General features: G+C 41.4%; 1 protein-coding gene and 1 pseudogene across 1 annotated transcript in view; both read left to right on the top strand.

The window, feature by feature from the left end:
- Nucleotides 1-26,398, top strand: part of C3H10orf67 (chromosome 3 C10orf67 homolog) — a 92,337-nt gene that overhangs the window by 27,738 nt on the left and 38,201 nt on the right. The window contains exons 5-8 of the mRNA XM_021194480.1: nucleotides 4,753-4,908; nucleotides 11,098-11,245; nucleotides 12,416-12,474; nucleotides 16,825-16,890. Coding sequence (XP_021050139.1) covers nucleotides 4,753-4,908; nucleotides 11,098-11,245; nucleotides 12,416-12,474; nucleotides 16,825-16,890 — 429 coding nt within the window. The remainder of the gene's footprint in view (nucleotides 1-4,752; nucleotides 4,909-11,097; nucleotides 11,246-12,415; nucleotides 12,475-16,824; nucleotides 16,891-26,398) is intronic.
- On the top strand, nucleotides 20,211-21,134 carry LOC110319068 (annotated as a pseudogene).

The following is a 26,398-nucleotide window of genomic DNA, read 5'->3' as shown; positions in this document are numbered from 1 at the left end:
TTGTCGGATTGCTCTGGCTAGGACTTCAAGTACTATATTGAATAGGTAGGGAGAAAGTGGGCAGCCTTGCCTAGTCCCAGATTTTAGTGGGATTGCTTCAAGTTTCTCTCCATTTACTTTGATGTTGTGTAGCCAGTTTTCAAACTAATAAGCATCATGTTAGAATGCCATCTACTGGATATCTTCCTTTTTCCATGACTTGTGATCTGTCCTTCATTGATAGCCTTAGACTCCCTTCAAGTCTGTCTAGATATTTTGTGGCCCTATATGGAAACTATCTTTAAACAACAAAAACTAGTCTGGTGTGGTGGCATAGCCTTTGATCTCAGACTTGAGAAGCAGAGGTTTGCAATCTCTGAATTTGAAGCCAGACAGGTATACACACCAGGTAGCTGGTTCTAGGCCAGGCAGATCTTCTCAAACTAACAAATGAAACAGTCTATTTTCCCTTTGGAGTTATAGTGCTTTTAAAACTAATACTGTATGTGTGCATGTGCCTTTGAGTGTGTGTGTGTGTGTGTGTGCTGGGATGGAATCTAAGACCTTACAGCTAGGTAAGTGATCTAGCAAGTTTGTTTTATTTTTTCTTCTATGATTTTCATAGCTTTTTGATCCTTTCTAATAAAATAAAATAATTTGGGAGTGGTTATTCCATCATCAAAAAACTTCCTGTTTTGCACTTTTATTGAAGTTTCATGGGTCAGAAATGTATTCATGAATTGTGGAGGTTTTACCATTATAGTCTACATACAATAATCCAATCTTGGGTTATTGATTCTGTTCTGTCTTCTATATTTCAAAAAAGTTTTATTATTTTATTTATAGAAGTTGTAGACAGTTTATACAGCCAAGTTTTTTTTCCATGAGTGTTATAGTTTATTTCTTTAGAAGATGCGATCTCTTCTGTCATATTATTCATGTATATTGCAAGCATAGGTATATTGTATTGAAATCACTTAGCAACTCTATTGAAATGCAGTTTGCATAGCATAAAATGTACCCATTGAAAGTGTACAAGTTAAGGTTGCTGTGAAGCCAGCACAATCTCCTTTTAGAACATTTCCCTACATCTTTAATCCATTAGCTCTACTTCTAGGTGTTTCCTTGTCTTGTCAAGGGGGAGAGAATTCCTCCATTTCCCAAGGAGGCTCAGTGGGTCTGGGCTCCCTGCTTTCTGACTGGTCTGCTTTTTTCTTATTCTATAGAGTCACGAATCCCAGGTCTGCCATTGTCTATGCAGTGTTCCATACATGGAGGACTGTCTGAGCCCCTGGCACGAGACAGAAGGCCACTACCCCTCCCTGCTTCCGTCATTCCTTCTCTTACTCCAAATCTTCATTCTTTAACACTATCAAGCGGTCTGCCGTCGTCTGCCCTCCTCTGCACAGATCAGGTTATTCGTCACCTCCCTGGGGTCCTCCCACATTGAGCGTCTTCTCTATTTCTCAAGCATTCGGGTCTATAGTTCTCTTACTGAACTTGTATGTTTCGTCTGTTATTGAGAGTGGAACGTCTGGCCGAGGGTGTAGTTCAGGGGTGGATGCTTGCCTAGGATGGGTGAAGTCCTAGGTTCAGTGCCAAGAACTGACCAAAAAATTAATGGGCTACCAAAGCCCCACACACTTTTCGTATCGCTATTTCTGTCTTAAATTGGTAATATCTATTTTATATTTTTCAATGCTGAGTGTTTATAAGTTTACATTCTTTATATAAATTGATTCTTTTATTTTTATATAGTGACCTCTCTCTCTCTCTTGTGAGAACAACTGAATCCAAGTTTGTTTTATCTGAAATTAGTGTATTTGTCCTCATTCTCTTTGGTCTACAAATTGCAGGGAAAATCTTGTGTTACCTTTAAACCTTTGGCTCCTGAGTATCCTTAAAACAAGCTTGGAGGGGGGTTGTTTTGTTTTGTTTTTTTAGAATTTGCATAATTTTTTCTCTTAATTTTTTTCTTTTTTAAAATTTTTTTATTATTATTTTCTTTATTTACATTACAAATGCTATCCCGAAAGTTCCCTATACTCCCCCCACCCCTGCTCCCCTACCCACCCACTCCCACTACTTGGCCCAGGCATTCCCTTGTGCTGGGTCATATAAAGTTTGCAAGACCAAGGGGCCTCTCTTCCCAGTGATGGCCAATTAGGCCATCTTCTGCTACATAAGCAGCTAGAGACACAAGGCTTGGGTTTTTATAGACAGTACACTGCTGGATCTTGTCTCTCTCTGATTCAGTTACTGACCTACCTTGGTGAAATACTTTAATTCATCTACACCTTAAAGTAATTGCTGGAGGGCAAGAGCTTACTATTGTCATTCTGTTGATTATTCTGGTTTGTAGTCCTTTTATTCCCTTCTTGCTTTCTTGTTGCCTTATCACAATTGTTTTTGTTGGTTTTTTTTTAGATCCTTTGTAATAGCATGCTTTGTTTTGTTTCTTTTTATCATTGTATACTGTAATGGTCTAAATAGACCACCTTGTAGTACCTAACCTTACTGCAATTTGATATGCCAAGTTTGATTGATATCCACGGGAGAGATGCTTTTTTTCTGAAGAGAAATGAAGGAAGAGTCTTTGGGGTTTGAAGAGAGGTAGAGTGGGAGGGAAGGTAGGGATGGAGGGAGGGAGAGGAAACTGCATTCAGGATGTAATATATGAGAGAATAATAAATAAAAATATATACTTAAGATTGCTTTTAACTATGAAAACTGAAATAGAAGGGGAGAAATCACTTAAACATGAAGTGGATGTAGAAAAGGAAGGCAAAATTGAGAAATGCTGAGCCTAGCTATATAAAATTTAAAACTCCATTTGTGGCAAACCATGGTGACACATGCCTGTAATCCCAGCATTTGGGATTCTGCAACAGGAGAATTTGTGGGCAGTCCTTGTGAGTTCCATTCAGTCCGGGCTACCGTTCAAAAGCCTGTCACAACAACATCAGCAACAACAACAGCAATAACAACACATACACACACAAGGAAAGAAAGAAAAAGAAAAAGCTGGGAGGAGGAAGAAATGGAAGGAAGGAGGAAGGGAGAGACGGATATAACTTAATTTCAATGACATACAACTCTGCACGCATTGATATTTTCCTCTGTTTAATATTTTATACTATCATTGATCCATTAACTACTTATTGTAGCTATAGTTACTTTTAATATTTTTGACTGAATACTACAGGCAAATCTGTGTCCTTCTAGACTCCTGAGGATTCAGAGCTGCCCTGGATCCTGGCTTTTGTGGGGCTGAAGCTGGGTTTCAGGGCTTCCCTGGAATAGGAAATTGAACAAGCCCCTTTAGGAGGCCTGTGTGAGTATCTCCTGATGGGTGTCTGGATGTACATGCCTACTGTTACACTGGGGCTGTGGTGAGAAGGTAGTACCACTCACCATCTACAATGAGACATGAATCAGTAGACCCTCCCCTGAAGGCATGGAGACACAAACCACCCTGCGAGTCCCTTGGGGGATTGTCATTGCTGGAGGACAGCCAGGGTTGTTTCAGGGAATCTCAGAGTTTTCTATATGACTGAGAACAATGGCTTGACTGAAGGGCATCGAGCAGTGCGATTCCTGCTAAGTTCCTGGGAAGGTGACACTGCTCTGAAGTCACAGCTGAGGTCAGCATTAGATGGGTTTCAAGGCCAGTTCAGAGTCTGCAACCATAACAGGCCTGTGGACCTGACTGTACCAGAGACTATAGGCAGGCATGTCTTCTCTTGAGTTCATTAGCAGCTGGTATCTGTGGTGGCATCAAGGCCACTTATTGGTGAGTCCACAGTGTAGAGAGTCCATTTATGACTGTCATCAGAACTGTTATGGTCGAGCCTGGCACTGGGTACAGACCTGCCCTCCCCAAACCATCATTTCTGAGGTCAACCAGAGTTATGTACCTTCTAGCTGGATAGGCCCTTTTGTTGGCAAATGGCTACCAAATTCTTGTGGCTGTGGGGGAATGCCGGGAGGAATCCTGTATTCTGTGGGAAACCTCCTATTTGGTCATCTTCCTCTTCTCCACCATTACTTGTACGGCAGATAAAATTTGAACAACATGCCACTCTGCATTTTACCAGATGACATGGTACTATATTGCTTTATTGTGCATTTTAATTTAGAATGATTTGCCAAGAAATGTGGACAAATTACAAAAAATAAAATAGTTTTACAAGGAAAGAAATAAAATTGAACATTTTCCCGGGGGGAGGGGTCCTTGAAAGTGTTCTTCAGAGAAGCAAAGAGGTGAGAATGCAAATTGACTTTCTCAACCTGAACCAGACTTCAGGGAGTCCAAGAACAGGAGGTTTATTTCCAGTCTATTTAAACCCAGTACAATTTGGGGAAAAAAAGTTTTCTGGTGTAATACAATCCCCAGTGCACAAGGAAGCATATTCACATTGAAACTCAACTCAGGGTGCATGTTGTGTCTTCTGAGACAATGAGTTCTAGAGTGATACCTGAGAGTCAGGCCTAAGAGTCTGGCCTGGTTTCAGTTGTACAGATGCCATAGAGGTCATGTGGGCTATTAGCCACCTCTGGTTCTGGTTATAGGAGCTTGATATGGCCTGGCCCAACAGATGTCACAGATCACCAGACAGTTAATCATTTCCAATCCTCAACTTTCTAGATGGAAAGACAATCCTGTGCACTTAACATTCCTGGTTTCTCTGGAAATCTTGGGCTCAAGGTCCCTCATGGTCTGCTCTCAACAAGTTTCTTGACAGATTTGTGATGGTTCTCTCTTCTCTCCAGAAATACTTCGAAATAGAAGATGAAAAAGCTGCCCTGCAAGATGCAGAAGAAGTCAAATTGAATGTTTTGAAGAGAAAACTGAAAGAGAAAGAAGAAATTATTAGGAATTTAAAGAATGAATTAGAACTATATGAAGAGTTTGGATTTAAAAAAGTTGTAAGTTTCATTTATTTCATAAAAAATTAATTACAATTAATGTTAATCCATCTAAGTAGGATCACGGAGAGCAATAGCCCTGGTTAAAAATTAGTAAGAACTGGGCTGAGGAGAAGATTTAAAACGTAGCAATAAGGACCTGCATTCAGTCCCAGCACTCACATGAAAGCTGGGCGTGGTGGTGTGTCCCTGTGATCACAGCGTGTGGGGAGGGGCTGAGACAAGAGAATCCCCCGGGCTCACTGGCCATCACGGGACAAATCGGTGATTTTCAGATTCAGGGAAAGATTCTATCTAAAAAAAAAAACAAACAAACAAACAAACAAACAAAAAACACCTTCTGGCTTTGGCTTCCACAGCCCCTTTGCACAGGTACAGGAACCCACACATAGTGGTAAACATGTAAACATATGCACACCTGTAAACACACCGACTCAGAAGGAAAGAGGGAGCAAAGCTGACTCAGTGCCTTGGCAATCCCTCCACACTGTAAGCCAGCCCAGGATGCGTTACTCCGTGGCACAGTCCAGAAAGTCCACAGTAATTATAAAGAGGAGCACTATAATTGTCTTCAAATTTCATCTTATAATAGAAATGAAATAACCCTCCAGTCAGTGCCAAAAACCTTTCCTTTCTAGAGAATAACAATGTGATTTTTATTGTACTTTCTAAGACTTCCATCCCCTTTGCAGTCAGGATAGCTGAAGGGGAAAAAGCAAATCTCCCCAGGTCAGAGAGGCCCCCCAAAAGCCAACTGGGGTGGAACAGAACTGGGGTGGTACAGAGAGGATGGAAAAGTATGGGGACGTGAGAAGAACTGGGAGCCTGGAATCAGGCAGAAGCTAGCCGAGAATCCAGAATTCTTCTGCAGTTTAGTAATACTTCTTATAAAGGCTGCGGATAAGATTTTTTTTTTTTTCTTAGAGAGACTCTCTCAGGAGCTGAAGGGATAGCTCAGGGTTTAAGAGTGATGGCTGCTCTTCCAGGGGACCTGCATTCTGTGCCTATCGCCATGTTGGGTTAATCACAAACCAGCTGTAACTCCAGCAGCAGGAGATTCAATGCCTTCTGGTCTCCACAAACACAAATGTACACACACATGCATGTGCGCATGAGCAGACACAGACACACACAGACACATACATAGAAACACACACATACAAGCACACACGTACAGAGAGACACAGACACACACACACACAGACACACACACAGACATACACACACACAGACACACACAGAGACACACAGGCCTGGGTGTATTTGCACTCTCAGGTGCACTCTTCTCTGGGAGTCTAACAAACAAGACTGGTTTACACTGAAGAAATTCACTTCTAGAGTTTTAACTTATCAATTGTAATCCTGTTCAATATGTCTCAAGAACTACCTTGTGGTCTTATGCATTTTCCTTAGCAACCATTTGAAGAGAAAGAACCCACAAAATCAAATGTGCCACAATCACATGTGACAATTACCGTCACAGCAGCTCACAACCACACCAATGTCTCTTACACTTTCCTTAAGTTACTCTTTCCGTTAGAACTCCCGTGCTTAAATGCATGGTAAACTTTTTCTTTGAATGAGCTCCAAGTCTTCTGCAAATGAGTTCATTTTGAAAATCTTTTCTGTGGCGTAAGTCGAGGTCTGCCTTTATGTAGTGGATGTCCCTAAAAGATAAGGAAAGCCATCAGGGTGTTGCCCTGGGTGGCGTGGAACTGTTCTTACACCTATCGAAGCTGACAGAATGGCTTAAACCAATGAGGAGAAGGAAAAAATATGTCAGATGTCCCTACTGATGGGTCTCCCTAGCCAGGCACTGCCTTCTGTTGAGACCCAGAGCCAATGGGGACAACTGGGAACTGCAAGACCGCAGAAAGGAGAGACTGAAGTTCTTTTTGCAAGAACTCGCCAGAAACACGGGTTCTTTCTCATCTCAGTGGCTCAGCATCGTTCCCCATCAATCAGCCCGTGGAAAACATTTTACTAAATTCTCTAGGAACAAACTTACCTGCTGTGTAAGTCCTCCACTGTAGCTTTCCATCTGAAGTTTCAGTGTAGACAGCTGCCCCCTCTAGTGGCTCAAAATTCCCCTGAGACATCACACATGCTAACCTGCAACTGGATTCAAAGGGCAGAACCATAGAGAAATAACTAAGGTGTCAAGGGGAGGACCAGCAAATGGCTCAGCAGATGCCACAAAGTTGTTGTTTGTCCTGCACACACATGCCATTTCACTCATGCCCCGCCCTACACACACACACACACACACACACACACACACACACACACGTAACTAGTGATTAAATATTTAGGAGAAATATCAAGAGGAACACTTTGAAAACATTCAAAAATAAGCTGGCTTTGCTTAGTCAACATAAAACTGAATGATTCTTTTGATAAGCAAACCTCATTAGTGCCGTATTTATGTCAATTAATGTCAAAATCTCCCTCCTGGCTTGGTTCTAAGGGGTATCTGACGAGGCTGGCTAGAAAAAGACAAGTTCACTCAACAAGCCGTCTAAGTTCCTTGTGCGGCCAGTGGCAGGCAAAGAGTGAGTCTCTCCAAATGGCAGAAGCTTGTGCTTCCAGATGACATTCTTAATGCCAGTTTACCTGGCAACAACAACTTCATTCCAGTTTTTATTCTGTAGCTGCAGACTTTTGTGGGTTCTGGTTTGCCATGCTGTCTGTTGAATACTCTCTGTGAGAATTACAAAGAAAGCTACCCCGTTAGAATATGTCTGTGTGCCTGTGTATACAATGCATGTGTGTATATATGTGTGCTTCTGTGCACACACAGTCACCTGCCTGTTCATACCACATATTGACTTTAATTTCATCTGGGTTTCTTTATTGGATTAGTTTTTTTCATTTTTCCTTCTAACCCCAATTATGGCCAGGTTTCGCAACCATCCTCTACCCACCCTCCACTGATGAACAGATCTGCTTGTTGCTAACAACACTAAGACAGAGCCATTCAAGAATGACTACTCTGCAGGACTGCGCTGCCCTAGGGTGCCACTTTCCTGGTTGTCACTCAATGGGGAAGCACCTGCTCTTCTATGTGGCTGTCAAGGGCACACATCAGAATCCTGCTTCCTCACCCCCTTCCTCCCCCACCATCTACAAATTGAGATGTCCAAGTGCCATCTATGTAGTCTGCAGAATTGAGATGCTAATATCACAAAAGAGGTCTGCCAAGAAGGCACATGGAGAGATCTGGGCGAGGAACTTCTCAGACCCTGGTTCATATGCATCACCTGCAAAGATTGTTCATATACAGACTCACATAGGAGGTCTGGGCTGGAGCCTGAGGTGCCACATCTCCAACAAGTTGTTGAGTGATGCCTAGGCACTTGGTCAAGAGCACATGGAGCTCTGCATTGTCCTGCTTCGAGAGGCACTTCTTTCCAGATTCAGCTTAGAGTTCTGACACCTGGAATCAGACATACTGTATGTAGCCCTCATTCCCAAGAGAATTTGCATTTATCCCACCTATTAAAAGGCTCATTTTCATAAAAGTATGGGAAACTGAAAGTGGGAAGTTACCTTTTGGAATTTGAAATTCCAGAATGACACCGTCCTGGCTTGTACTATTTTAAGCACCCAGCTAACTCTCTTAGTGGTCTCTACTTTCCAAACCTCATTTTATGAACAGTTTGTTGTTAAGGAGACTCGTGGTTTAAGCAAGACAGAGCTAGCGACGTAGGGCAGATGGCAGAAGGAACATCACCACAAAACTTGCCACTTGAGTGCGAGGGAGGAGAGCCGCAGCCAGGAGGAAGGCTTTGTCCTCATTGCCCTGGGTGTCTGAATAGTTCATTATTTGCAGTTCCTGCAGTTGCCAGATGGTGGGGACAGAGCTGAAGGCTAAGCTCTGGAGAACTGAGGCTGTAGATGAATGTTTGGAGGCAAAGTGCCTCATTTTAATGTGTTTTCCCACACAGAGGCTTAGAAAGCATGTCCGCTGGAAGCTGCTATCACTTTGTCACCTGATTTTTCTTCCCTCGGTCCTTAGGTTATGAATGATAACAGGCACATATGTAATCCTCTGTGGATGGCCATGGTCCACCAGGTGGGATCCAGGGGCTCAAGCAGATTCAAGTCAGCCTGTTTTGTTTATATTTTAAGAAATCCTGTTATACCATAAACACACTCTGAAACAGTTTCAATTTTAATTAAGTGAGACTCATTAATACTAAGGATCTCTCTTTACTTTAGAGAAACCCATGCTGTTTTTTAACTGCTTGTTAGAATGCTTAGTGTTCCTTAATTATGCATATCAGAGTCCAAGTATTATTATAGTTGCCTAGTTAGGAGGATAAAGAGTTTAAGGCCATGGGCCTGAGGGATGCCTCAGTGCTTATGAGTGCTGCTGCTCTTACAGAGGACCTGGGTTCAATTTCCAGCAACCGCATGGCAGCCCACAACTGTCTGCAATTTCAGTTCTAGGGGACTCTACGTCTTCTGACTTCCAAGAGCACCAGACATACATGTGGTACACATACATGTGGTACACATACATGTGGTACACATACATGTGGTACACAAACCTGCATGCACGCAAAATACCATACACACAAATAAGTACATAAACAAGATAGCCAGCCTGGGCTATATAGTGATAATCTGTCTCAATAACAGTAAGTAAATAAAATTAGAAATTAATTATGCTGGAATAATTTAAATAGAATAAAGGGTCAAAAGCTCAAAGATTTGTACCCAAACTTAGTACAAAACTCAACAGCATATGTCAAATGCTATTAAATCCAATGTTTATGATTATAATTCCATTAATAAGGACTTAATTTTAGAGGGTATTGTTAATGTATGACAAGATACTTCAACACTTGTTTTTCTTCTGAATCACTATCATCACAGAGAGAAACTTTTTAACAATTTACTCTCTGGTTTCTCTAAAGTCAAGTCAGAGGACAGTTCCAGAAGGAAATCAGTATATTGGAAAGATGGCATTGTTTTTGAGTGTCTAGTTATTCTTATTTATTTGAGATCATGGAATTACTATAAAAGAAGCAACTCATAATTCAGCTAAGGTCACCTTTAAGTTCAAAAGTATTTTTAAGTCCATGGTAATTTCAAAACAAAACATGTAGAATTGTTTTCCTATTTTAGCATAACAGTGTAACTGTTATTTTGAAATTGCATGATCCATGATGAGGTATAAAATTCTGCATCAGTCTCCCTGATCCATGACATCTTAATTTTTTTAAGTGTGTCCATAAAACGTAGACAACCATAGGAAAGTATATTCAGATGTTTTCAATAGCTTTGAAACAGACAAGAGGAAGAAGAAAGAAAGAGTAGCCTTCCCAAATAAGCTTCTATTGCATAGGAAAAAGCCTCCGTCATAATAGACATGGCAAGATTTAAACAAAAGACACACATAATAAAAATGTAAATGAGTTTGCTTTACTAAAAGTATAACTTTAAAGTCTTTTGTTATAAGTTATCCTGAAACCTTCTTACAAGGTAATCACTTTGCATAGAGATTTAAGCTGAAGTCTTCAATAGCGTTAACCGCCTGCACAGGCCCTGTGACAGGCATGCAAAGCCACGTTAATGTTCAGAATATGAATTGCCTCTGGGTGGCTCCCCCACCCAGCAGAAAACCAACTGCGTGCATATCCGCGCGCCTGATGGACTCCATGCGGCTCCCAGCCTGCACACATCACCCCTTGACATGTGATGGGCTCCTCACCACACTGGCGGCACTGACGCCGAGAAATGCCACAAAGGCAATGAGCCCCCCTCCTTAGTCCTATACTTTGCCACCCCCTGGTGCTGCCCATCCACAGTCTCCCCAGCCTGCCTAGTTACAGGGGACAGCGCTCCAGACACTCAGAAGTGTGGGTGGAGGGGCCCCAGCTGCCTCCCCGGACACAGTCTCCATAATGAATTGACCTGAATGAGGAGAGCACAAGAACAGTATGATATGCATTATTCCTGTCAATAAAATGTCCCCATGTGCTGGGGTCTTTGTACAGAATGTACTGTGGCCTTTCTTCCAGCCAATTCTATTTATCCCCCTTCCTTTTTCCTATTCATATTATGTGTGTAATAGAATTCAGAAAATTATATGATAGTGCCTCTGTATCTGCATTGTCCTAGAGTTGTGTATTTAAATCCTCGGCTCCCTGCTTAGAAATATGGAATTCCCTGTCTTTGCAGGACTCTTTTGCGAAGGAGCCCAGCTCTCCAAAACCAATCCCAGAAAAGGAACTTGCAGATTACAAGGCAGAGAATGAAAAGTTAATGCAAATCATCGCAGACCTTGAGGAAGAATCACGTGCAGCCATAAAAGAAAACACAATGTTAGGTAACACTGTCAACCAGTTTTCGTAATATATGTATTTTGTAACATATATATATATATATATATATATATATATATATATATATATGTGTGTGTGTGTGTGTGTGTGTGTGTGTGTGTGTGTGTGTGTTTAGAAATCAGTTTGATAGCGATCAGTTTTCCTTTTAAGATAGCTTTCTTTGCTTGGAACATAGGATTTATCTATATTTGTGCTACTGAGCCTTGTCTTGTGAAAAGAAAAGAAAAGAAAAGAAAAGAAAAGAAAAGAAAAGAAAAGAAAAGAAAAGAAAAGAAAAGAAAAGAAAAAGAAAAGAAAGAGTGCTGCCCTGTTTTCCCCCTTCCCTGAGGAGCTCTGTAAACAGACACATGTGCAGTGGTCTAAACTATTAACCTACATAAGGGGACATGTCAGCATACACTGTGGAGGTAGGCTTAGCCCTTCAAAACAAAATGCTGGGACTCAATACTTAGATTCAACTTTTGATATTAATTTTAAATGCAAATTTTCCTTTTGTGACTTTAAGTTTCATTTTGTTCAGACCATAATCATCAATAAAAATATGCATTTTTATCTCCAGAAGTACACTGCTTTTAAAGTGCCTTTAGATTTAACTATTGGCATTGTATTTGTGTGGGATATTTTTCCCTCTTTGTATGATGTTCTGGTAACCTACACTATGAGAGCAGAGCAAAGATTAAAACATGGGTATGAACTTTGGTGAACTGAGACCCATTGTAGTATCCCTTTGGTACAGAAGGATACCACAGCATTATGAATCCATTCTCCCCTGATGTGGTGTGACAGTACTTTTCAGGTAGTGGTCTTTCTAAGCAAGTCACAAAGTGCCACCTGCTAAATAAAGCAGTTTGTATTGGCTGTAACTAACAGAAAAAAAAAAAAAAAAAGTCCACTGCTAGTGTTAATGAAAAGCATTTAGCCCTCAACCACACTTGTATCTTGAACTTATTTCTTACTCCACATCTGAGCAGACATCCTAACAGCAGGAAGAATGCTGTGAATGTCAAGGGCATTTGTGAAGGTCACAATCCTGCTAAGACTTGTGAACACCAGGCCTGCCCGTCCCTCTAAAGCCTGCCTCGAGGCAGGCAGTTGGAATCCAGGGGCCTACGCATGTAATTTCATGGTTGGCCTCTCTCTCCTTTTGTTTACAGAGGATGAAGTTATGTTTCTGAAAGAGATTTCAGACCAGGATCAGCGAACTATTCAAAAGGTACGAAGATCTTTTACATTGATAAATGACTCTTTTTAAATTGAAATATCAGTACCATTGGCTAAATGACACCATGACAAGGTGTCTTCAGATGTAGAGAAAGTTGGCTTATGCATTTCTCCATTATGCTCTTTTAACAATATATTTCCTTGTTATTTGGGATAAAGTGGCTAATAATAAGTAAGGACTCTGATGGAAAAACCCATTGGTACATTGGTAATCACCTGTTTGGGGATGTATGAGCATCTATCTTGTTGGTTGTAATGAACTGACAAGTTACAGGAGTTTGAGAGCTTCCTAACTTTGCTTGTAAGCATCTATAACCAAGAACGAGAACATGGTCACATCTTGTCTTCAGGCTAGATGTTGAAGGATGCTCTTTTTTCTGAACAAGAATGAATAGTCTTATTCTGCTAGATTGATCTTCATTTAAGGCAAGAAAAGTTTCAGTGTCATGAAAGCCAAGATTCCCTGGTGCATCTGATACACAGGGCCACAGTGGTAGCTCTTTCCTCAGCCCACACTGGTGAGATACCCTGCCTGAAGTCTTAGCAATATTTCTCCACTGTGCTATGAGCCCCCATGCAGACAGCAGCCTATCTCACCTGTGCTGAGAGCCATACCTCTCACACCCTGAAATATATACCTGTAGTGGTGCATAGATTGAAGATGCATAGAACTACAGATGAAAGGCAGATCCACATCTCCAAATTACTCCACTAAAGGTAATAAGTTTAGGTTCCATTAGGCAAAATTAAAAACACGGTTTTTGGAGAGATAGCTCATTGGTTAAGAGCATTGACCACTCTTCTAGAGGTCTGGGTACTGTTCCCAACCAGCTGCAACTCCATTTGCAGTGGACCAAATAGCCTTGAAGTACACTGAATGCACTTGGTGTATAGACACATATGCAAGCAACACAGCCATATATACAAAAATAAATATTTTTTAAAAGAATTTTAAAAGAAATATATATGTGTGTGTGTGTATGTGTGTGTGTATGTGTGTGTGTGCGTGTGTGTGTGTGTGTATAGACATATACATAGATATAGATATATGTTCTTCAATTGCATAAGCCACATTTCAAAAGCATGGTGACCACGTGGCCCCAAGTTAGGGTCAGATTCTGATCAGATCTGACTTTGCACTGCACGATATTCTTGGAGTTTAGATAAAATTAGTTTCAAGAGCTGTAGTTAGCATGGACAGGTCAGAGTCAGGACATGTTTTCATCTGCTAAGCAGGTCTCCATGAAATGATTTCATTTTCGTCGGCTTCACCCAGTTTCCTCCAGCTGCACTGTAAACCCTGCTGTTACAGAGTATCAATGACCTCTGCAGACAGGCAGACTAGAGATTCTCGGGATAATATCCAGATTCTGGTCTCACTTTGCTACCAGGGAAACACACTGCTCATTTAAAAACGTCCTCAGGCCACTCATCCTCAGGACCTCTAGTCACAATGAGTTACAGTCTAGTCTGTGTGGAATATAACCTGAAGCTAAAGCCAGAAATGTCCCCTGTAAGTCCTTAAGGGTGCTAAATACGCCTTGCGTCAGCTGAAACCCCTCATCTTCAGGCTGCCTCAGGTTTTAGATCTGCACTGCTCAGAACAGCCTTCTGGCCACATTGAGTCCCTGGAAATTTGCAACATTTGAGAGGATTCATTTTGAGCAGTTTTGAATGGGGAAAAAAACCAATGTTTGTTTCAATGAATAGAAAAAAAAATCTTCCTGTTTTCAATAATTTATATAATGAGTCTGCCTTCTCATTTGGAAGTTTTCTAAAATCTACATAGATAAAAATTTAATTCTCAAATTTGTCCTGAATTCAAAAAGATATACACAGTGTTTTTGTTTAAAAATTCGATGTAAAATGTAAGATGTTTCTCTCATAATTTTAATATTCATTAGGTGTTGATATTAATATTTGGGGTACCTATACAGATAGGTAAAACATAATTGTAGCGTGTTTTACTTTTTAGCAAGGCTTCTATAGAGTTGAATTTATGTATATGACTCATAATGCATTTGTTTTCCAGCTCTATTCTAGACGATTACCTTCCTGATGCTGTGACCCTTTAATATCGTTTCTCACGTTGCAGTGACCCCTAGCCACAAAATTATGCAATTTTGCTACTGTTATGAATCCTAACGCAAATATCGGATATGCAGAATGTCTGATATGTGATCCCTGTGAAAGGGTCAGCCAGCCAGTCACTAATCTGCTCTCTGTAATACAGCAGTTCTCCTTCATCTCACTCTTCCTCTACAAGGCCTGTGCCTCTCTTTTGCTTTTCCTCACAACCACTGGAGGTCTGTATAGACACAAAGTGTAGACTCACTTGTCACGGAGAGGAAAGAGCCTGGGCTTCCATTGTTCCTGCTTTATTTCTGACTTTGTGTCCCTGGGGACTAGTTCTTGCCACACACACACCCCCACACTCTTTCTCCCAGGCTTACTATGTATATAGAGATAATAATGTTTGTAAAGGTGGTTTGTCAACTGGAAAGCAGGTCAGACCTTGTTGAACAAGAAAGAACAGACCCTGTTTGCTTTGTTCCCAATACCTTTCAGTAAATTAGTTCAATGGTGTTGTTTATTGGATGTTTTTGAGTGTCACACACTGTACTTGTGCTAGAAAAAAAATAAATGTTTGTATGTTTGTACACACACACACACACACACACACACACGTGGGGGGGTGTTGCTGGGAAGGGACCAAGACCAAAGAGCAGGGTGATACATGGAGAAGAGAAGCCTGGTTTTGACTTGTAGGTTCTAGAACCCCTTTGCAAACAGTCCCATACTTTTTCTCACACAGCCCTCCTGAGAGGGCTGCCCGAGCTGTTATTCTCCAGAGGGCAGGAGGGCACAGAAGCTGGCAGCTGAGTGTGAGTGTGCAGTGTGAGGTGTGTTGTAGGACTTCTGGAAATGTGGCATGGCTGGCTCATGTCATAGGGACATGTTGAGATGAAAAGCTGTGGTAGAGCGCAGAGAGGATGACCAGAGCCTGGAGAAGAGGCAGGCAGAAAAACAAAGAATGGAAAAGACAAACTTCCAAAGCTTCAACCAAGACATGAGCTCCTTCTTTAAGCAGTAGATGTAATAAAAGAACAAACTGAAGATGAGACTGAGTCTGGGATAAGCACCCCACAGAATGGAATTCAGTAGCTTTCATGTTGTAACTCAAAATTCGTATTTAATTTAACAAGAGAGTTTATAAAGCTGTTTTCCACCTGCTGCCACCTCACAATCTCTTCTTGAGACCTTATTCTAGTATGTGGCAGATCAGGAAGCTGAGAGCGCAGTAGAAATGTGGTACCCAGCAAGCTGAGCAACTGCAGGAGGCAAGCGCAGCGGCTGGTCACCTTGGGGGCAGGAGGGTCAAAGGCAGCCAAAAGACAGGGCATTGAGCTGGAAGCCAGATAGAGCTGAGAGTGAGGGAACAGAAAGGATCCTAAGAACAGCAAGAAGCTGCTTCTTAAAGGGCAGGGTGTATGTTTCCTGCAGCTGGGGAGTGCATAAGAGGAAGAGGTAGCAGTACTGGACACACACTGGACAGGGTCACTCGTACCAAAGGGTCGGATGCTTTCTGAATTCCTGGAGAAGCCCGGACTCTGTGCTAGGCTCAGACTTGTGCTTCATCAAGAGGAATAGGAAGAAGAAAGAGGCGGGGTGAGAGGTCAATAGGTGACTTGGATAAACAGGAAACAATGCAAAGTCTTGAATGGTGACTCTAGAGATGTTTGTCAGATTAGTAAATACACGTAATTGATTGAGTCAAACAAAGGTCTAAATTAAGGTTTTAATTTTACCATCATAAACAGCAATTTTTGTCGTTTCAACTACAAAAAAACAAAAAGCTTCGTAAAGACAGAGTAATAAGGAAGGAGAGTGTTCAGTCAAGATGAATGGCTTGATGTGCGGATAAAATATCATCAAAATCTGAAACAAGCAAATGTGTCATACAGAAAGTTAAGCAAAGTTGTTATGGGGCTGACTCACTCACCCTGTCACTCATGATGTCACATTGGAGACCAATGTGTTGAGAAAATTTTAAGTAGTATACTAACATTATTAATTATTCACTATTATTGTGAATTATATTAATAATGTAATAAGTAAGCACTATTAATTAGTAAACATTGACATTGTTTTGTATATTAGTATGTTTGTATATGATTACCAGAACATAATAATCTACAGGAAATTAATTTTCCCTTTGATCACATTGTGATCCATTTTTCTCCCACATTAAAATATGTTTTTACTACATTCTGCTAAGGAAAACAGCTTGGGTATTTTGCACTTCTCTTTAGTCAAAATGTCCTGTTTTTCTCTATTACAGTTAATGGATAGTAGAGAGAGACTAAGATATGAGCTGGATTGTGAAAAGCTAGCCATTCAAGACATGGTAAGATGATTTCTATTTTCCCCAAGGAACCTTATTTCAGGTTATCATGACTTTAGTGCTTCTCATGTGAAGCTCACATTGCTGTGGGCAGCTTACTTCTTCCCTGAGACCCAAAGTGTATGTAAAATTACAGACTTTTAAATAGGTGTTTGTAGGAAAAGTTGGAATATCGCTTCGAAAAGCAGGGAGTAAACCACTGAAGATGGACGTATAAAATATTTTCATTTATTCCGGAAATCTAAAAACCAGTCAGAATTTGAAAGCCCCAGACTTGGAAGGCTTCGCTATTTTTAGTTACAAATTGCGGTAAACAGCAACAAGGAAAGCACGGGTAGATATTTTGGCATTCCGTGTTAGTCTCAGGAAAACACTGCCTTTTTATGTTCTTTTAAGAGAACTTTCCAGACGGCTGGTCTTTTATCAGTTGACTCCCCACTCCCAGGCCTTCACCACCAGCTCGTGGGGCAGCGCTGCCTGTCAGCTGACCACCACTAGTATGTCTTTGTTACAGTAAACTGTGTTTATTATAGTAAAAAATAAAACACAGCTTGACTTGGGTCTGAAATGTGCTTGGAAAGAATATGATACTGTGTGCAGGAGAATAGCTTGCTCCCAGGAAATCCATGCCACTTCACACACTGAAACGTTCGCTTTGCCACAGCTTGTCAGACTCGTGCCAAGTTGTGACTGTCTCCCTAATTCTGTTTTGTTACCCTGGAGCACCCTGTGTTTTGGGTTCCTTGTCATAGAAATTAATGCAAAACAATGGTCCTGGATTACAATGAAGCCTTCTATGAAACCGACTAGGGAATGCAGGCAAGGGGGGAAATTTCAGACCCACTGCTCATAAACACCATGTGTTAGCAAATGTGTTGTTTGGGGTCCTTTACTTTTAAATACCTGCATATAAAAAGCCTTCCCTCCTTTGGGTGTACTTGATGGGATTCTGGTACTCTCACAGTCTATCCCCCTCTGCCCTCCTAGCAAAGTCCAGCCTCTGCTTTGAAAAACAGCTAAATACACACATGGTATTATGGAGAAAGGAAGTGGTTTTTATTGGGCGTGAAGTAAATGTGACATTGTTAGTTTGTCAGTAGCAATTGAAAGAACTCTCTAGCAGGGAAATTGTGCCTGTACTGGGAGTAGACTCCAAGCCTGGGTCTTCCTTCCTTCCTTCCTTTCTTCCTTCCTTCCTTCCTTCCTTCCTTCCTTCCTTCCTTCCTTCCTTCCTTCTCTTTAATTGCTCACAGGGGGAAGGGGGATGATGGTGACCAATCCCATTTTATTTTGTTGGGCCTGAAGCTTGTTGCCAAGCAGCAAGGATCTGCCTCAAAAACCAAAACAACAACAAAAAACAAACAAACAAATAAAAACCCCAAAACAAAAACAAACAACAAAAACCCCCAGCGTAGTGCTATAATTTTAGTGTGCTTACAGTTTTGGGGGTTTGAGTTCTCAGTATGAGCATGAGTTTAAATCTGTCCTTGGGACCAAGGTTGTCATAGTGGACTAGTTTCTGTCCATCTCCCCCAGGCACTGAAGCTGCATTAGAGGGAGACAGCTTTCGGGATTATCAGCAGTGCTGTTTCATGCTCTCCTGTGTTTGTCCAAAACTGGAGTGTAGGGCTATGCTGAAAAGGAGAGGAAGAAAGTGAACTGGCCGTTATTTTATACACATCTCATTTCTTACTGAAAGGCTTCTTGTTTTCTGTTACTGTTTCCCAAAATAGTTTCTGGCCTATTAAGAGTCTCATGTAAAAAGCAAATGCACATTTAAGAATGACAACAACAACAACCACATACAACACACGATAAGCATAAATAAGCAAGCACGTATGGTATGTTAGAATTGTCACAGACAAATGATAGAGAAGTCAAAGTAAGAAAGAGCTACTTTGGCCCATGGTCTCTGAGGTCCCGTTCTGTGACCCTCTACTTCCACTGTTTCTAAGCCTGTGATGTAGTAGAACATTTGCTGGGAGAGAAAGTGGAGCAGAGCTCAGGGTGGAAGGAAGAGGCTAACAGAGGGGCAAGATGTAGTCCATAGGGGCATGCCCCATATTTTCTCTAGCTAAAACCTGAAGCGTCAGCTACTTCCTAACAATGCTGGCACTTATGAATCCCTGACTATAGCAATCCATTGATGAGGCCAGAGATCTCATGACCTAATTGCTTCTCTGGGATTGGACTCATTTTCTACAGACTCCGCCTTTAACACACAAGCCTTTTGGGGGAAACTTCATATCCCCACAATTACATATGGAGAAATCGTATCCCTAGATAAGGCTTGGAAGGGACACAGGAAATAGCTCTGTACCTTCCCATGTTCCTAAGCAATTTTTTTTTTAAATTTATCTTGTCAAGATAAGAGAGTCCCTATCAGAAAAGAAAGTCCCTTCCTTCTCCTGCTTCCCATATGCTTCATCTCTCTGTGGTTTCTCACTGCTGTCTAGAGCCAGGACAGACAGGGAGTGCAGGCTATACCCTAGTACCATTCTGGGGTCACAGCAGACTCCTGAGCTCCGCTTGCTTCTGTAGCCAAATTCCTTTTAATGCATGTTTCAAGCTGGCCCAGTCCTACTGTGTGCGGTATGACAGTGTTTGGGCATCCAGATGGGACAATGATGTTCCCAGAGATCTGAACAAAACCTCACTGATGTCAAAAATCTGGGAAGAATGGCCTTCTGTCAAAACTAGCACCAATGAGCAGTGCCATGAGAGACAGTCACTGTGTGCCCTGCAGACAAGGGCAGCTCGACATTCCCGTCTCAGTGACTCCCTACCCACCAGTCAGTCCAGTGTGGACAGCTGAGAGCTCTGCTCAACCTGTACTATCTAATTATATGGCCCAAAGGGCAGAGGGAAGCTACAGACAGGAAAAAGCCCCTCTGTCAATTGTTGATCACATAATCTCTAACAATCGCCACTGTAAGCTCATGAAAGATTTAAGGTAATTATCATTTTATTGTTATGAAAATAATTTACATTTTACAGAATCCCAAATGGCCTTATGGACTCCGAGGACCCTTGGACTACAGTTTGACATCTGCTACACTATTTAATAAGTTTAAAATATACCTAGCCTGGGGCCTCCTCGGTTTCCCCCATGCAGGGCAGGGCTCCCAGGTTGGCGTGCCACTTGAGGCTGCACCCCTGTGCTTGTACCTGAGGCCCCTGGGCTTTTGTGCCGAGAGCACACTGGCCTGTTGATGGACCACACGGCAGTGGCACTAGTGGGCATGGTGGTGGCAGGCGTGGTTCTGACCCAGTACATATTCACCTTAAAGAGAAAAACAAGCCTCAAGACCAAGAGCATCGAAATGAAGATTGGGTAACCACGAAATGACTAATGAGGAGTCTGCTGTCCATTTGAAAATGATGCCAGAATTTCAGAAAAGCTCGGTTCATATCAAGAATCACACAAGAGAAGAAGAAATTATCTTTGGTCTCATTAAAGGAGGCACTGCCAAACTTCAGATAATAACAGACTTTGATATGGTTCTAAGTAAAGTTTCCTACAATGGGAAAAGATGCCCAACATGTCATAATATCATTGACAACTGGAAGCTTGTTACAGTTGAGTATCAAAGAAAGTTACTGCAATTAAAGAAGCAGTATTACACTACTGAGGTTGATCCTGTTCTCTCCTCTCACCATGGAAGAGAAGTTCCCTTACATTGTAGAGGGGTATATCTATTTGCATGGTTTGTTCATTGAACAAGGTTTACCCAAAGCCAAACTTAAAGAGATTGTGGCTGACTCTGATGTCACACTCTAGGAAGGATATGAGAATTTCTTTGGCAAACTTCTATGGCACGGTATCCCCATGTTCATATTTTCAGCTGGTATCAGTGATGTACTTAAAGAAGTTATCCAACAGGCTGTCATTTATCACTCAAATGTCAAAGTAGTGTCTAACTTCATGGATTTTGATGAAAATGGAGTGCTGAAAGGATTCAAAGGAGAGCTAACTCATGTAGTCAACAAACATGACGGTGCCCTGAAGAATATAGAGTACTTCAGCCAGCTGAAAGACAATAGCAACATCACTCTGCTCAGGGACTCCCAAGGAGACTTAAGGATGACCAATGGGATAGCCAATGTTGAACACATTCTGAAAATTGGTTATCTGAATGACAGAGTAGACGAGCTTTTAGAAAAAACACATGGGCCCTTCTGATATTGTTTTAGTAAAAGAAGAATCATTGGAGATTGTCAATTCTATTTTACAGGAGACATTATAAACAAGCCAGTCATCTCCCAAGGATACACCTGAATCAGGCACTATCTGTCTTGAGGAAAGACTCTTATTTATAAAGCAGCCTTGCTCCTGGCATTTCCCCCTTTCCCCAACAGAGGGTCTTCAGATGTGTGGAGCCTGTCAACCGCAGCCCCTCTTCCCGCCTCCGTCACTATACTCACCAGATTTTTTAAGTCATTTAAAAACAATCTTAAGACCAAAATTAGAAAAATAGTTCCCTTTTCCAAAGTGAGTTTTGTAACTTGGTGTTCTGCAGTTTTGGGGGGCATTCCCTGAGGTGGGTGTGGGGGTACCGAGGATGCTCTCTGGGTGGACCATGTTCCTGATTTAACCACTGCTAGCTTCATAATTGGGGTGGAGTGTGACGACATCATCTCCTGAAATTGTGTTTTATTTGGTTATTTTGTCTGGAAAAAAATATTTGCCAGGAAGTTGTATCTGAAAAACTGTTGGTGTCCATATCACTAACATTGCAAATACTCGGTGTGAAGTTCTGACAATAAACCTGAAGTGGAAAGCTTTCCTAAGATAGATAGATAGATAGATAGATAGATAGATAGATAGATAGATAGATAGAGATAGTCATAAAGAATCTTTTCTCTTTTATATTTTTGATCCTCTTTCTTTCCAATTCATTTATCCACTAACAACTTTTCCTTGACACAGCACTGTTACACTTATACATTAGTACATGTCTTTCTCTTCTTTCTCTTCTTTTCATTTTTTTCTTATTATGTTTTTTGAGGCAGGATCCTGCTCTCTCATTCAGTCTGGCCTAAAACTTATGATTCTCCTGTTAAAGCCTTCCAAGTACAAGGATCACACGATACCTCTATGCCCAGCTATATTAACATGGACTGTGCCATTCATATTAGTCTCGAGCAGAAAGTTCCAAATACTAGGGCTAGAGAGGTGGCAAAAGACCCACTGTGCAAGCATGGGCACCTGAGTTCCAGGTGTTTCCATGCATGATCCAGGGAGCCAGAGATAGAGCCACAAGTATGGTAAGGCTTGCTAGCTGCCAATCCACTTAAAATCAGTACATTCTAGGTCCAGTAAAAGACCTGTCTCAAGGGAATAAGGAAGAAAATGATAGAACGTCCAACACTATCCTCCTGTCTCCTCTACTTCATACATATATTATATGTATGTAGAGCAGTGGTTCTCAGCCTGTGGGTCGAGACCCTCATGAGCGTTGGTTCTCAGCCTGTGGGTCGAGACCCTCATGAGCGTTGGTTCTCAGCCTGTGGGTCGNGGTCGAGACCCTCATGAGCGTTGGTTCTCAGCCTGTGGGTCGAGACCCTCATGAGCGTTGGTTCTCAGCCTGTGGGTCGAGACCCTCATGAGCGTAGCAGATCAGATATCCTGTACAATAGGTATTTACACTATGATTCATAACAGTTGCAAAATGACAGGAAGTAGCAATGAGATAATTTTAGAGTAAACAGTCACCACATCATGAGGCACTAATAGTAAAGGGTTGCAGTGTTAGAAAGGCTGAGAATCACTGTCCCAAAGTTCCTACAGCCTCTTTAAACAGAACCAACAGCTGGGAACCAAGGGTTGAAACACACAAGTGCACAGAGAAAACTTTACATTCTACCCATAACTTCTATTAAATAGAAATGTGCAGAGCCCACCTCTCTCTTTGAGGATGCTCAGGACTTCACACATTATTGTGTGGACGATACACCCATAGCCTAGAATCTGCTTTTATTTTCTCAATCTGATGACTCCTTGGTAAAATGTTAAGCACTGAGTGAGACCCTTGCAGATCTTCCAGGCATTTGTCCATACTGATTGCTTTGGTTCTATATCTCCTACTTCAGCCCCCAGTGCTCCCCTGAGAGACATCCCTCATCAGGCAGCTCCTAGTGGAACATTCGTTTTTGTAATGCTGATCTGTATGCTTAGATCAACACATTGGCCGAAATCTCCATGGAACTAGGGCTGAGAGCGATAGCAGATGAATTTTGAGTGGCATTAATTTTAAAGAGTCTGTGTTTCACAATCAAGAATGATACATGCTCTACGGTTTACTCCTGGCTGAAGATTCGCCTTTACCCCTAAGAATGGGTGTGTGAAATGAAGCAGAAGATCAGATGTTCTTCTTCTCAAATACTTTGCATACATCTATTCATGTAACCATACATCTATTCAGATAACCATACCATTTTCTCTTTATATCTGATCACATCAGCTATTTCATTAATATCTTATATCCAGTCATTAAAAAGCACTTTTTGCATTTTGCAAATATTGCCTCATTTTGTGAGTAATACCTGTGTTGTTACAGCACCCTGAGAATTGCTCTCCAGTAGAGAAGGCAGTTATCTACTGGAGACCAGTTGTTAGGTGCTGACTTCTTGCTTTATCTGGTGACTTAAAGCAGTGGTGGTGCAGCCTATTTGCCAAGCATGACTTCATTTGCTACCTGGAACAGAATGACCTAGAGAAATACCTGAAACAACGGGTCATTGCCCTTAACAATCTGGTGACCACCACATACTCTCCTGTAAAATCTTGCTTGCTTGCCCACCTCACCTTGTAGTTTTAGAGTATAAAATGGGAACAAAAACTGGATCTGAGACTAAGGCCTTTCGGGGCCTGTCCTGCCTTCAGTTCACTGGTAACGTCTCCTCCTCCACTCTCATTGGGGTTGTTGGAATGCTTCTTCCAGAAAGATTCCCACAACAATTGATGCTGTTCTTCTTCTAGAAAAGAAACATCCTGGGGGCTGGAGAGATGGCTCAACGGTTAAGAGCAACGACTGCTCTTCTGAAGGTCCTGAGTTCAAATCCCAGCAACCACATGGTGGCTCACAACCAACCATAAAGAGATCGAATGCCCTCTTCTGGGGTATCTGAAAACAGCTACAGTGTACTTACATATTGTCTTAGTCAGGGTTTCTATTCCTGCACAAGCATCATGACCAAGAAGCAAGTTGGGGAGGAAAGAGTTTATTCGGCTTACATTTCCATACTGCTGTTGATCACCAAAGGATGCAGGACTGGAACTCAAGCAGGTCAGAAATCAGGAGCTGATGCAGAAGCCATGGAGGTATGTTCTTTACTGGCTTGCCTCCCCTGGCTTGCTCAGCCTGCTCTCTTATAGAACCCAAGACTACCAGCCCAGAGATGGTCCCACCCACAAGGGGCCCTCCCCCCTTGGTCACTAATTGAGAAAATGCCCCACAGCTGGATCTCATGGAGGCATTTCCCCAACTGAAGCTCCTTTCTCTGTGATAACTCCAGCTTGTGTCAAGTTGACACAAAATTAGCTAGTACACATATAATAAAAAAATAAATCTTTAAAAGAAAGAAAGAAAGAAAAGAAACATTCTGAAGGCTTCCACATTGAAGGTGGCCTTTCCTGTCCTGAGCCTTTCTGTGCACGTGACCTGGTACCATGCTTATATGGTATATCCATTGTAATTTAATGTTAATTCTTGATTTGATAAGTAGTTTTCAAAGTTAACTCCACTGATGAACAGTACTGCCATCACCATAGGGAAGTCCCACAAACTCCCAACTTTGCAAACAATTAGTATTTTTAGATATATAATTAATATAAAGAAACAAATAACAAAGATCATAGCAGAGATCATTAAATCTGAAAATAGAAAAGTGACAGAAGTTAATGAACAAAGAGATGAGTCCCTGAAAGAAATCAACACAACGGATAACTCTCTACAAAGATTATCAATTATATAAAGAAATGGGCAAAACCCCATAATGGTAGATGAAATGCCATAGCAAGACAAGAAATGCAACCTTCAAGAAAACAGGACACCTGGCTCACATCACATCCTCCCATAGTTCAAGATTCATCACAAAAGAGGGACAGAAAGAGTGTAAGAAATGGAGGCAGTCGATGAATACACATATCAGTGTCCTCAAGCCTGGGTAACAGCAGGGCCACTGCACATATAAATCATAGTAACTGAGCCAGTATTACAAGTCCCATACAACCTGAAGTCAGACCAAATCTCAGCAAGGAAAGGGTGTGCATACTGGAAGTCCTATCCATAGGTGAGAAGCTGAGCTGCTGGGAGGGAAGAGGCACGCATCTTTAAGAATTTGGCCCCTGGTAAGTGGACCATACTCCAGTGGAAGCTCACACATCTAAGAAAATACAGGCAATGCAAATTGGACTTGATGAGTGAAGAAAAAGCAAGGACCCCAGGCTGCACAGGTAGAGAAGAGGAGAATGACTACAATCATTGTAAAAACACTGTAGAAAATTCTTAAAGGACTAAAAAGATTTTTCAAAGACAGAAAAAAGCCAATGACAAACAATTTTATGTTCCTTGATTTCTCAGTGTTAAGATATGAAGCAATTTGGAGACCAGGGCAGGAAGGATTCTGTGAACTTGAATCCACTCTGGTCTACCAGAAAGATTCAGGTCAACTAGACGAACCAAGGTTACATGGCAAAACACTGTTTGAAAACAACAAAAGAAAAAGAAAACCAACATCAACAATAAAATAAGCCAGCAAAAACAAAACTGGAAGCAATTCCTCAGAAAAGAAACCTCAGGTTTAGATGTTTTCATGAGAAATTTCTATCAAACGTGTAGCTTTTCAGTGTGTTCTAGAAAAGAAAGTATTACTTCCCAATGAGCTCATGAAATTGGTTTCCCCATGATGACAAATCTAGACAGAGATGCTAACAAATACCACCGAATGGAAATCTGTCACATATAAAAAGAATTGTGAGCTGTGGCTCAGCAAAGTTTATTAGCAGTGTTTAAGATCGTTTAAGTTTGACAAAAGTTGTGATGACTATTCTTGTTCATCAATTTAACTACATCTTAAATTAACTAAAACTTAACTGGCTGTGTACACCTGAGAGGGAATTTTTTCTTAATTAAATCATTGGAAGTGGGAGGATTCACTTTTAATATGGACTTTTTGAGGTAGAAAGATACACCTTTAATCTGGGCCACACCTTCTAGTGGCAGTCTATATAAAAGATATGGAAGGTGGAAGCCATCTCCCTGTTGCTAGCAAGTCCATTACTTCATTATTCTTAGACCCAAGGCCAGCTGAGACATCCAGTCTGGTGAACTGGTGAACCGAACAACTACTGGGTTCTTGGATCTTCCATTAGTAGACAGCCATTGCTGGACTAGCTAGACCTCAGCCCATAAGCCATTCTAATAAATCTCTTCATACATATAATATATTATGTATATAATTCTCTCTCTCTCTCTCTCTCTCTCTCTCTCTCTCTCTCTCTCTCTCT

This window comes from Mus pahari, chromosome 3 (genome assembly GCF_900095145.1).
Source record: "Mus pahari chromosome 3, PAHARI_EIJ_v1.1, whole genome shotgun sequence".
In the NCBI taxonomy this organism is placed as follows: Eukaryota; Metazoa; Chordata; class Mammalia; order Rodentia; family Muridae; genus Mus; species Mus pahari.
The sequence above is the reverse complement of the archived record's forward strand: the minus strand, read 5'-3'. Positions and strand labels throughout refer to the sequence as shown.